At 47.6% G+C, this 13,234-nt stretch overlaps 2 protein-coding genes across 2 annotated transcripts in view; both read left to right on the top strand.

Annotated features, from left to right (window-relative positions):
- Nucleotides 1-738: 738 nt before the first annotated feature.
- On the top strand, nt 739-1,716 carry LOC140321768 (olfactory receptor 51E1-like). Its single transcript, XM_072398554.1, has one exon. It carries the CDS (start codon nt 739-741, stop codon nt 1,714-1,716), a length of 978 nt encoding a protein of 325 aa, XP_072254655.1.
- An 8,607-nt stretch (nt 1,717-10,323) lies between these two features.
- Nucleotides 10,324-13,234, top strand: part of LOC140339929 (olfactory receptor 51E1-like) — a 10,073-nt gene continuing 7,162 nt past the window's right edge. The window contains exon 1 of the mRNA XM_072424888.1: nt 10,324-10,533. The gene's annotated coding sequence lies outside the window, so the exon portion shown is untranslated. The remainder of the gene's footprint in view (nt 10,534-13,234) is intronic.

Raw genomic sequence — 13,234 nt, 5'->3', positions numbered from 1 at the left:
TGAGTTCAGTTCCCATGGTCACCAGGCTGTACTTATCATTGACACAAGTGCTTCCAATCAGCTGTGACTGCAGGGGAACTCTCAATGAAGTTTCTCCATTGAGAGTTCATCTGAGTTTAGTTCCCACGCTTCCTGGGTTGATATATACAGCCTGGGGAGCGTGGGAACCTGTGGTCACAGCTGATTGGAGGTACGCAAGTTCCGCTAGGGCTGCAGGAGCAATTAGGGGAGCTGACAGCTCCGCTTCCCTGATTGCTTTTGCAGCTCTACACAGTAACGAAAATAACCCCCCCCCCCATAGACTTTAATTATGTTCTAATTCGGCGTTTGATCATTTTAAAAATATTGGGCTATTCGACCAACACTACCTGACATACATTGGATCTGATTTATTAAAACTCCTCTGGAGAACCTAGCTGATCCAGCAAACCTGGAATGGATCTGATCCAGTATTAAAAATATTTGTCAATAATTAGCAAACAATTTTTAGGAAATCCATTCCTTGTTTGCTGGATCACCCAGGTTCTTGGAGAGTGATGATCTAAACCCCAACCTATATATTCACACTGATAGGTTGGTAAACCTCATACCCCCTGCCTAGATATTCACACTGATAGGTTGGTAAACCTCATACCCCCTGCCTAGATATTCACACTGATAGGTAGGTGATCCTCATACCTCTGACTAAATGTTATGTTCCTCATGTTTCAGGAGCAGATGTGGCTTCTTTGATTTCCCATGGTGGTGGTGTCACGAAGCAATATGGCGTCCAACTTATCATGCAGTGGTATCGATGGATTCACTCTCAGTGGGATCCCCAATCTGGAGGATTTCCATTTCTGGTTTGGATTTCCCCTGGCATTGCTCTACCTTGTGGCGATGTTGGGTAATGTCACCATCATCTGGGTCATTAGGAAGGAGCGGGAGCTCCATGACCCTATGTACATCTTCCTCTTTCAGCTCTCCGTTCTGGACCTACTCATTGCCACCACCGTTATGCCCAAAATGTTGGGGATCTTCTGGTTCGATAGCCGACTGATCCCCTTCGATATGTGCCTGACCCAGATGTTCTCCATCCACTTCCTGTCCGCCTTGGAGTCTGGGATATTGGTGGCCATGGCTGTAGACCGGTATGTGGCCATCTGCCACCCCCTTCGCTATTCCTCCATATTAACCAACAAGACCATTGTGAGGATCGGCCTGGTGATTCTTCTCCGGGGGGCGGCTGGGATGATCCCCCTCCCACTACTCATTAAGAGGTTTTCATTATTTGGGGGGAATTTATTGAGCCACTCGTATTGCCTCCATCAAGAGGTCATGAAATTGGCCTGCGCTCACATACGGATCAATATCGTCTACGGCCTATTTATTGCCCTCTCGGCTATGGGCCTGGACTCTGTGTTCATCTCCATCTCATACCTACTGATTATAAAGATGGTGCTGGGCCTGGCGGGTGAGTCCAGTCTGAAGGCCATCGGTACCTGCGCTGCCCACATCTGTGCCGTCATTGTCTTCTATCTGGGCTTTATTGGCATTGCTGTGGTGCACCGATTTCCGAGTAGCAGCGCCCCCTATCTGCATGTCCTGTTTGGGAATATTTACCTCCTGGGCTCCCCAGTGATTAACCCTTTAATTTATGGGATCAAAACAAAGCAAATTCGCAGCAGGCTGAGCAGAATCTTCAGTAAAGCAATAAGTCTGACCTCCGGGGAGTGATAACCCTCAGCAGATTCCACTGGAGGGGAATAACCAATGAGGACAATGGGGGTTATACATAACGGCTGCACTCATTTCATTATTTCAGCCTTTTCTTTCCATTCAGCTGGTGATCCTGCCAAGGCTGTACCTGGGTGACTACGCTCAGTCACTGTGCTGTTTCTAGGAGCAGAATTGTCACCCCTGGACAGGAAGTGCCACAGACTGCAGGAGGTAAATACCCCGGGGGAGAATAACGGAGGTATAGAGGGGCCCGGGGGGCACAATGTGAACCTGGACCGGGCTTTTCTCTCATATAAACATAATTTAATAAAGTTCTATTTCCTGTAAAATGTTGTTGGAATTTTATTTTGTGATAAGTGAAGGGAATTCATACACTCCAATAAGCATTTCATATAGAACTAGTAGGGGGAGGGGTGGGTATAAGGCGGGGTCACCTCTGACTTATTTCTGACTCCACATTACATGGTAGGTTGATGCTGCCGTCCATCCAATAGGAATAGTCCATGGGCTGCCATTGCTGAATTCTCCCACTGAGGATTCAATAGGAAAAATCACACAGGATTTCTTTCTGCTGACTTCACTGGCTACATGCTTGTACAGGACATTAATGTAATCGGTGTTTTCAGCAGTGACAACCTCCCTTCTTCCCTCAGATATATTTCCTGTCTGTGTGTTGGCAGAGTGCCGGGGCTGAAATCCCTGCACTGACACAAAGCATACGCTCCCCGTCCAGCATGTGGATGATTTAAAGAGGCCCTGTCACCACTAGCTGGTGGAAGCACAGAGATAATAAATATTAGATATGATCACATGTTAAAGCTTTATCAGCAAAACCTCCCTCCTCCTACACTGTCCCCTCCCCTACTGGGAATGTCTAACTATTGCCTGTGCTGGCCCATCTCCCCACCCCTCCATTTATGTAGCTTCGGGGGAGGGGCACAGAAGAATACTATAAAGTGACATTTTTGAATCTGCTGGGGCTGTGGATATTCCAGGATATACAGAACAGCTCCCCCCTTCCCCAGGGGTAGTCTTGGGGCTTCTCAGGCATTTTGCAGGTAAAACACGGGAATCATGGGAAACACATTACATGCTAATATAATCCAAGGGAAATTCTTGCTGCAATGATCCATCACGTGACAGGTTCTCTTTTTTTGGGGGGTATTTCTGGGAAATAAAAGTAAAGAGTTGTCAATGTGGGGAAATCTGCAGCCCTCCATCGAACCTCCATCATCCTCCCAAATCTGATCAGAGCAATCTCCGAAACCAATCAGTGATCCTTCAACACCCCAAATCCATCTGTGATTGGTCTGTGCTGGGGGCTCTGTAAATGGATCTCTGTTTGGCCCTGCTTTCCTCTGCATACGAATCACTAAAATGATCAAACAGGCTGATAAATCTGAGGAGGTTCATTGCAGGTCAGGTGGAGGTCAAGTAGAGGTCATAGGACGGTCATTTACATCTCCGCTATAACAGACACCCCGAGTGTGACCCCAATGAGTGACAGTGTGTATGCTGTGGGGGGACATATAAAAACTTAGACTGTGTCACCCCCCCATCCCCCCACCCTTGTATGTGCAGAATCAATGGTGACACTGAAATTTCCTCCACCCGAATCTGAAGAATCTCGGAGATCACAGATTGGCTGCCATGGTCATATCGAATGATCAAAACCAATCCCCACTGTGGTAGAAAGGGAAAATGAAGCGCAATACTCACTGACTTCCTGCACCCCAGCATTATCCAACACACTTCCTGTGAGCCCACTAATTCCCTGCCCCCCTAAAGTATAATGCCACCTGGCAGGCATGCAAAATAATAATAGAGCCCCGGAACAGAATGGTCACCATGGGTGGTTGGGCTCAGGGGGACCCGTGGGAACATGTCACAAGTAAAAATAAAGCATGTTGTTCCCACAAATTGTGTCACCCTGGCTGGATTTTCTTATTGCTTTATTTTGCACTAGGGACATGTTCCCATCACCCCTTAACTTCCTCCCCTTCCTAATCATTTCCTCCTGGGCTCTGACCCCATCTTTAGATCCATTTCTAACTGAACCCCATGAAAGTGAATGAGAGCCAAATTCAACCAACAATGCACAGAGCAACGTCTGAAGTCATAATCAGACAGCCAGATTCACCAGAAGTGAATTATATAAAGAAAGAAAAGTAATATACTAAACATAGTGAATAGGCTGCGGAGCTTTCTGAGTAGGAAATGGGGGCAGAGAGCTTGTGTGACCCCTCACCTATCAATAAAAGGGTTTACACCAAATCCAGAGCGCTGCCTGCCCCCAAAAGTGGCAATAGCCTCCTCACCACGACCCCCCGATATCCACCCCTCCCCCTGGGGAATAAGTACAGGGGTAACATGGTGCTAACTGTGGTATTTGGGAGAACCGGGATCAATGCTGCACATAGGACCTAATGTTCACAAGAAGCTTTGTACTGAATGTCAAAAAATAATTTATTTCAGCAAAGAAGAAAATAAAAACTTTCCATCAGCAGAAAAAAAACAAATCAGCAAAATCAAATCCAAACTGGAAATCACTCACAATATAGTCCCAAACATGGAGTTTGTAGCCCCACCTGGCCTCTCCACACCTGTCCTCTCTACACCTGACTTCCCCACACCTGTCCTCTCTACACCTTGCTGCTCCACACCTGGCCTCTCTGCACCTGACTTCTCCACACCTGGCCTCTCCACACCTGGCCCTCTACACCTGGCCCCTCTACACCTGGCCCCTCTACACCTGGCCCCTCTACACCTGGCCTCTCTACACCTGGCCTCTCTACACCTGGCCTCTCTGCACCTGACTTCTCCACATCTGGCCTCTCTACACCTGGCCTCTCTACACCTGGCCTCTCTACACCTGGCCTCCCTACACCTGACGTCTCCACATCTGGCCTCTCTACACCTGGCCTCTCTACACCTTGCTGCTCCACACCTGACTTCTCCACACCTGGCCTCTCCACACCTGGCCTCTCCACACCTGGCCCTCTTACACCTGGCCCCTCTACACCTGGCCCCTCTACATCTGGCCTCTCTACATCTGGCCTCTCTACACCTGGCCTCTCTACACCTGACGTCTCCACACCTGGCCTCTCTACACCTGACGTCTCCACATGTAACCTCTCTACACCTGACGTCCCCACATCTGGCCTCTCTACACCTGGCCGCTCTACACCTGACTTCTCCACACCTGACGTCTCCACACCTGACTTCTCTACACCTGACTTCTCCACACCTGGCCTCCCTGCACCTGGTCTCTCCACACCTGGCCTTGGTTTTACTTTTATAGCAGAGTATTTCCTCTTCTCTCCCAGGAGCTCCCATAAATATTCAGATCCTTCTTTCTGTCATGATGACACCTCATATCTGGGAATAATATCGGACCTCCAGCTTCTCCCTGAGGGATCTCCTGATCTGGTCACATGACCCTAAATTAGTAGAAATGAGGTGTTCGGCAATGTTGGGGTGTACTTATTATTCATAGGATTATGCGATGAATCCCCCATATCAGTGTTCTGAGTTATTTCTCTGAATGTTTTACCTTTGTATGCAGCAATGCACTGACATGCGGGGCCCCTGGTGAGGTCATTGGGTGCCACTGGCATGAAGAAGCTCATAAAACAAGATAAAACCCCCCGATCCCAGTACAAGGAATAATTCTCTCCCATTTGATGAATCACAGAACGCTGTTTGTCTTTGTGTGCTGCAGATCTGGGAGCAGATTAATAATCAGAGAGGCCCGTAGCCATAAGAATTTAGGCACAGGGCCACATGACGGGGGTGGGAGGCCTAGCCCAGGGGTGGTAAGGGGTAATAAATGTAGTAAGGGGGCTGGTGTGGAGCGTGGGGTAGGAGGGGATTAGGAATGGGATGAGTTATAGGGGGCAGGACGGAAGTGAGAGGGTCTCTTTTGGAAGTAAAAGTTACCCCCCCACACCCCTTTTATAGTTATAATGATAATTTGAAAGTTTGGTTAATTTTAGCGGTCGGGGTCTTGGAAGGCAAGGTCCAGTGCATTGGTAAGGTGGGGGAATTTGGCAGGGGGGATCCTCTTTGGTGGGGTCTCCCCCTTTATGGTGAACAGGTGAATATGGCTCCTGAGGTGGTGCTGGGCGGCTAGGGGCCAAGGTGGAGATGTTGGAAGAGTTAAAGTCCTGTTGGGCTCTGGGGCCCTACACGTCAACAGCCGTTGATGTTGGGTGATGATTTTTCTTACTGGAGCTGTAGGTGAGGTCTCCCTTTTACAATGACAATCACTGGTGAGGGGAATAATGGCGCTGTGAATGTTTTCTGAACTCCAGAGAAATATCATTTGTAGGAAGTTTGGAGAGTTTTTACTTCCTGTCCACAAAAGATTATTTTTGGTTGATTCACCTGCACCATAAATTATCCAAATATTACAAATATTACATTGCTTTCATTTTTCACTCACTAAGCTATGACTGTGAAATCAAATTCCAGAGATGAATCTGGAGGGCTAAGGCATTTCTGGGCCAGCAGGTACCAGGAAACCCAAACTGTCCATAGTCACAGTGTGAGTTCCTGTTCTGGCTGTGTGGCCCCTCGTGGGAGGGTGAATATTAGGAATTTCCAACTAATGTCTAAAGCTGAGAAATTCATACTTAATAGTGAGCTAAGAAGATAAAGTTTATCCAGCAGAGATTTCCCTGATCCTTGCACATGGGACATCAAGAACTGCTGGAGCTCATCTGGGATTCCAACATTCTATATAAATGTTCCAGTGATGAGAAGATTCCAAACCTGCCAGAAAGAGACACAGATGGGAGGACATGGCTGATACAGGTGATGCTTCACACAGGTGAGAGAACATGGCGTACACAGGTGATACCCAACACAGGTGAGAAGACATGTCCCATACAGGTGATACATAACACAGATGAGGGGACATGGCCCATACAGGTGATACCTAACACAGGTGAGAGGACACAGTCCATACTGGTGATACAGAATAAAGGTGATACCTAACACAGGTGAAAGGACATGGCCCATACACATGATACCTAATACAGGTGAGAGAACATGGCTGACACAGGTGATACATCACACAGATGATAGGACATGACCCATACAAGTGATATCTCACACAGGGGAGAACAGATGACTGGCAGGTGGGATAATTGAAAGAGAAAAGACCACCTGATGCTGATGAGATTTACCTATCACAGATATGAGGATAAAACCCACCTTGGTGAGAGAAGATGACTGACAGAGGTCAGAAAGATGGACAGTGGAGAAACTGCACTAATACTGATGAGAGATAACTGAGACAGGTAAACAGAGGTTACACAGAGTTGGACAGAGCAGTGATTTGGACCGACAGATAACAGACAAAGTTGCAGAAGGAATGCTAGAACAGGTGAGATAATGACTGATAGGGGTTAAGGGGGATTCATATCAGATAATAAGACATTACTGGCAAAGGTGAGAGCGGATTACTGATGCAACATCCAGGACATTAATGGAACAGATACAGCTGACACCAGTAAGAAGATTACAGACAAGGTAAGAAATCATCTGATACAGGTAAGGATATCACTTAGACAGATGACACGGGGTGAGGATATCATTTAGATGACATAAGTGAGCATATTCATGACACACAGATGAGAATTTCCATGATACAGATTAGGATATCAGTGACACAGATGAGGATTTCCATGACACAGGTGAGGATATCACTTAGACAGATGACACAGGTGAGGATATCCATGACACAATGAGGATATCCGTGACACAGGTGAGGATTTCCATGACACAGGTGAGGATATCAATGACACAGGTGAGGATTTCCATGACACAGGTGAGGATATCAATGACACAGATTAGGATATCAGTGACACAGGTGAGGATATCACTCACAGACGAAACAGGTGAAGTATAATTCCTGACCCGGGAGGGGGATCATTGATCAGACCCCAGCACACCTTTCTCTCAGATTTGCCAGGACCATTGTATGTATTGATTGATGATTTACCTGAATACTGGAATTCCTTAGCAGTGACTTTGTCATTAGAGAAGAATGAGGACTTCCATTGAGGCTGGCCTGGTCATGGACCTGGAACAAGCACTTTGTATAGAAGTGTCAGGACAGAGCCATTGAAGCCAATGACATGGCCAGGGGACTGACATACTCAATGGACAGGACAGTCCCTCTTGCCCGTCATGCGTTTCTCATGTTGGAATTCCTTCATCTATACACATTATCGGGCTGATATCCTACAAATATGTCTTTGATTAGGAGTCCCTATAGCTAAATATTCACATAGGGTTTGTCATAGAATCTGGAACTTTCCATGGATTCTGTGTAGACTCTGGAATTTGTATTCATGTGTATGTATTAGGAAATGGTGTGCACATGTCTGGAATACCAAAATTGTGCATCTATGTGTCAGGATCTCCCCAGGCAGGTAGCAGGGGATCACCCAAGGAGTGGAGACTAAGTGGCACCAGGTCTTCACCAGGACACCCTGCAAAGGGGTGATGGGCCAGTAGCCTGGAGGCCACTAGGCTCTTTGCTGCTGGGGGTCACTAGGTCTTGACCCTTGGGGTCACCCTATCTAAGGATGAAGGCTGGATCAGCCTCGGTGTAGAGACAGGTGGAAGGCGAATGCAGTACGGGGCCCAGTGAGCCTTAGGGCAGGCAGCAGACAGACGTGGTCAGATTCGAGGCACAAGTCAGGTCAGAAATCACAAGGTAACAACGCAGGGTATCAAGGTAGCTGGTGCACTTTCGGAAATAGCACTACTGGCAATACGCAGACCAAAAAGTCACTTTGCCAGTGGACCAGTTAATTGATACAGGGATTATGGGTCTGCAACAATGGTATACCCAGGATAATGGGAAATAGTGGGGAAGGTATCACATTGAACTTAAAAGCTCCTGATGCCCAGGTTGTATGATTATAGGAAGGGGAATTGTCTCCAATGTAACTGGTCTAGTCTTAATGGTAGAGCCGTCTGTGAGTCGCAGAAAGAGAGGTTGTTTCTTGTTGTGAAGGGGTACAAGGAGTTGCTTGGCAAGGGTGACGTCCAAGAAACAGGTGCAAGCCTCAGAATCAACAATGGCTTGTACTTCAATGGTTCTGTCCGGGCCCTGGGGGAACAAGCAGAGAGAAATGTGAGCTGAGGAAAGAGGATTTAGCATGGCTGGGGGTGAGGGAGTCATTTCCTTCCCCTGTAGGCCTTATGGGGTAATTATACACCAGATGACCAGGAGAGCCACTATACAAGCAGAGATCAGCCTGAAAACGTCTCCAGCTCTCCTCTGCAGACAGTGAGGGCCTGGCTAGACCTAAATGCATAGGTTCTGGGGAATCCATAGAGGCAGGAAGTGGAATGGGTGCAGAGACCGATGGTGATGGAGGAGGTAGACAATTGGAAGACCAGGGTGAGCGAGGGATATAAGACTTCTCAACCCTGTGCTCCCGTAATGTTCTGTCAGTTTGGGTTACTAGCCTAGTTATTTAGGGAGTCTGGAACACCCCCTCCGGCTAACTCATCCTTCAGAGATTCAGACAACCCAATGCAGAATTGATGTTTGAGAGCGGTGCCATTCCACTGGTTATCATAGCTCCATCTGCGGAAGTCTGAAATATAGTCTTCAACGGGGCGTTGGCCTTGTTGATGATTGCGGAGGGCTGCTTCAGCAGTGGCAGCACGTCGGGATCATTATAAAATTCTGCCAACTTCTCAAATAGTTCCCTGATATTACCCAAGGCTTCATCACTGTGTTCCATCAATCAGAAGGCCCAGGCCTGTGGTTCCCCCTGGAGGACACCTTGGTGTGCTCCTCGGCAAAGGTTGTAGGCTGCAGTACAAAATAAAAGTGTCAGGAATTGCGGAAGGCCTGGAATTGGCAGCTGTCCCCAGGGAAGCGGTCCGGAAGCGGGATCTTGGGCTCAGGTGTGTCTGAGCTAGAGGTTGAGCTGGTGGAGCGGCAAGGTTTGAAAATGGCTTTCCAAGTGGAAGTACTCTCTCTGAACTTTTCGCACAGAAATTTTGAGCCTAGCGATCTGCTTGCACAGTTCCTCAAAAGCCAAGCTGTCTCCAGAAGCAGACATTTTGGCTGTGACTTTCTGTCAGCCGGAGACAAAGAGTGAGTGCTACAAGTGGCAGCTTGACAGGGTACACAGGTACGGGATGCGGCGGGACAGTTTAGCGGGGACCGCTGAAGGAACCGACAGGTATTGTGACACTATGGATCGCCTAGGTCTCCATACAATGATACCAGAAAAGTTTAAATTTTGCCAAATGTCAGTCATAATTTACATTTTGCCACAATGGTTCAAAACATTTACCGAAATGATTGAGTTTGTCTGGTTGACACCGACTACCCCCCCACCGCCTGCTGTACCCGTCCACCCAAAACATCGCTTTAATAGACAGGGAGGCAGATTGGCCGATTTGTGTGAAAGTTGTGTATTTGGCTGAGTCTCAATTGGCTGCCGCTCGCTCTTTTGACTGATAACTATTCTTCTGTAATGTTTATATTTCATGATTGTGAACATTAAGATGTAGAAACTTCCTCTTTCCCTCAGTATTACTCTCTGTGGTCGTTAGAATCAGGAGATCTTCCAGACGTCAGACCGTCCACATCTTCTACCGCTGCCTGGACCTCCCTTGTGACTTTACATTGACCTTCACCGTGCAAAGTCCACGCTTGAAGCTTGCACCTGGAAGAGAAAATAGTTTTCCCTCAACCTTCTGACCCGGCCTCACCCTGGAAGATGGGAAGATTTCTCTACCGGACGTAAGAGCCCAGAATTCTGTTGTCACTACCAGGTATTTACTGATGTGTGTGTGTGATGTCACCCCAATGTGTATGACACCCACAAACCCGGAGAAATGTAACCTCGGAGCTCTGCTTGCTTGGAGATTTACGATGTAACATCAAAGATTGAACCTTCGCTCTTCATCCAACACAAACCGAGATTTCATCTCCTATCCCATAAATTCATGATAATCCTCACAGACGTCACTTTTATATCCGATAAGAAAATGTCTGTGGCTGATAATTCCCATCTGTGCTTCTTATTTATAGAGATAAAAATAGATAAAAGGAAATAAAAAGTATACAGAGCACACACGACACAGATATCAGCATACAATACACATCAGTGGTAGATGTAGCCGACAGTGGGGACCCCTGCTGATCTGACTTAAGGGCCCCATTGGCTGAGGGGGGTCCGGGCCCCTCCTGCGACGACACACTTTGCACCTTCCTATATCCACCTCTAGTACACACATGGCACAGCACTGATGTTGGTATAAAATTCAAACCTTTGGCAGAAGTAGCCAACAGTGGGCCCCAATAAAACTAACTTGGCCTTGAGAGGGATCCAGGGCCCTGGTGCAACAGCACGCTTCCTGTGCCCATCTCTGGTAAACATACAGCACAGATATTAGAAAACAGAACACATCAGTGGCAGATTTAGACAACCTTGGGCTCCAATACCAAACTGACTTGGGGCCCCTGTTGGCTAGGGGGGGGTCCAGGGCCCTTGTGCAGTTACACACTTTGCACCTTCCTATGTCGGCTCCTTGTATAAATCCAGTACAACACAGATGTCAGTGTACAGCACACATAGAGCACAGAATGTCGGTATACATAACACCAGTGGCAAATGTAGTTAGCAGAAACCCCCTTGAAAAACTCAGTCGGGTCCCTGTTGACTAAGGAGGGTCTGGGGCCCCTGTGCAGTGGCACACTTTGCACTTTTCTGTCTGTTCTTAGAACACACATGGCATAGTACACTTCAGTAGCAAAAATAGTCAGTGGGCTCCAGTGCAGAACTGATTGGGGAACTGAGTTGGGGCATCTGTAGGTTGAGGAGGGCCCGGGGCCCTCATGCCGTGGAACACTTTGCACCTCCTTATGTCTGCCCCTGGTACATATACAGCACAGATGTCGGTATGCAGTAATTCAAACCTTTGGCAGAAGTAGCCAACAGTGGGCCCCAATAAAACTAACTTGGCCTTGAGAGGGATCCAGGGCCCTGGTGCAACAGCACGCTTCCTGTGCCCATCTCTGGTAAACATACAGCACAGATATTAGAAAACAGAACACATCAGTGGCAGATTTAGACAACCTTGGGCTCCAATACCAAACTGACTTGGGGCCCCTGTTGGCTAGGGGGGGTCCAGGGCCCTTGTGCAGTTACACACTTTGCACCTTCCTATGTCGGCTCCTTGTATAAATCCAGTACAACACAGATGTCAGTGTACAGCACACATAGAGCACAGAATGTCGGTATACATAACACCAGTGGCAAATGTAGTTAGCAGAAACCCCCTTGAAAAACTCAGTCGGGTCCCTGTTGACTAAGGAGGGTCTGGGGCCCCTGTGCAGTGGCACACTTTGCACTTTTCTGTCTGTTCTTAGAACACACATGGCATAGTACACTTCAGTAGCAAAAATAGTCAGTGGGCTCCAGTGCAGAACTGATTGGGGAACTGAGTTGGGGCATCTGTAGGTTGAGGAGGGCCCGGGGCCCTCATGCCGTGGAACACTTTGCACCTCCTTATGTCTGCCCCTGGTACATATACAGCACAGATGTCGGTATGCAGTTCACATTTGTCTCCTCTCATGCAATGACACAGCCATAGATGGAAGAAGGCTGAGACAACACGCAATGAGAGCTCAGCTGTTATCTAGATGAGGATTAGACCGCGGCTCTTCAAGTTAGGGAAGATTGTCAGGAAATGCCATGCTGCATTGTCTTGTTTTCCCTCTTTGCACTGCGTCCTTTGTAAATGAAAAGAAACTTCACTCTAGGATGCCAGGACGATGTTACCAGACCTGGAACCAAGGGCATATATCCTGTGCCCTGAGTCTGACAATAAGTGCCCCAGGCCATAAACTAATTGCCCCAGGCAGGTCCTGTACTGTATAGAGCTCCTGGGATCTTGTATGGAGTGTCCCAGTCCCTTCAGTGAGCTCCTTGGCTCTATGACGGGTTCTGCGTCATTCCTGAGTCCCTCGAGTCGTCTACTGAGTGCCCACTGCTCAGATTGTGTCCCAAGGGCTCTGCTTATTGCCCCAGGCCGCATTTACCCATTTATTACATCCATTTCAGGAATTATTCTGTACATTGAAACATCAAAGTGTTTAGAGAATCCCCATCATTTTGTATCTGGTTCGCCCATCCTCACACCCTTTCAGGTATTCCTAGTCTGTTATATTCAGCAGAACATTTAGAAGATCGAGTTTCTGCACTTGTCATGTTTTCTATTTTTACAGCTGGACTAACATAGAATATAAAGCGGTCTCCTAACTTCCTATTACCCCTATTGTTACCCCACCAACCTCTGTTCCAAAGTGATGTTAGTCGTGTAAAAACACAATTTTCACATTTCACAGGACATTATACATGGTGAGATCATCTACTGCTCAGAGATTGTGTTTGGGTACTGCAAGCTCATCGGCCATCTCCTGGGGTACTGTCAGCTCATCGGCCATCTCCTGGGGTACTGTCAGCTCATC

This window comes from Pyxicephalus adspersus, chromosome 1 (assembly GCF_032062135.1).
Source record: "Pyxicephalus adspersus chromosome 1, UCB_Pads_2.0, whole genome shotgun sequence".
In the NCBI taxonomy this organism is placed as follows: Eukaryota; Metazoa; Chordata; class Amphibia; order Anura; family Pyxicephalidae; genus Pyxicephalus; species Pyxicephalus adspersus.
This window is presented reverse-complemented; position numbering and strand designations above follow the sequence as displayed.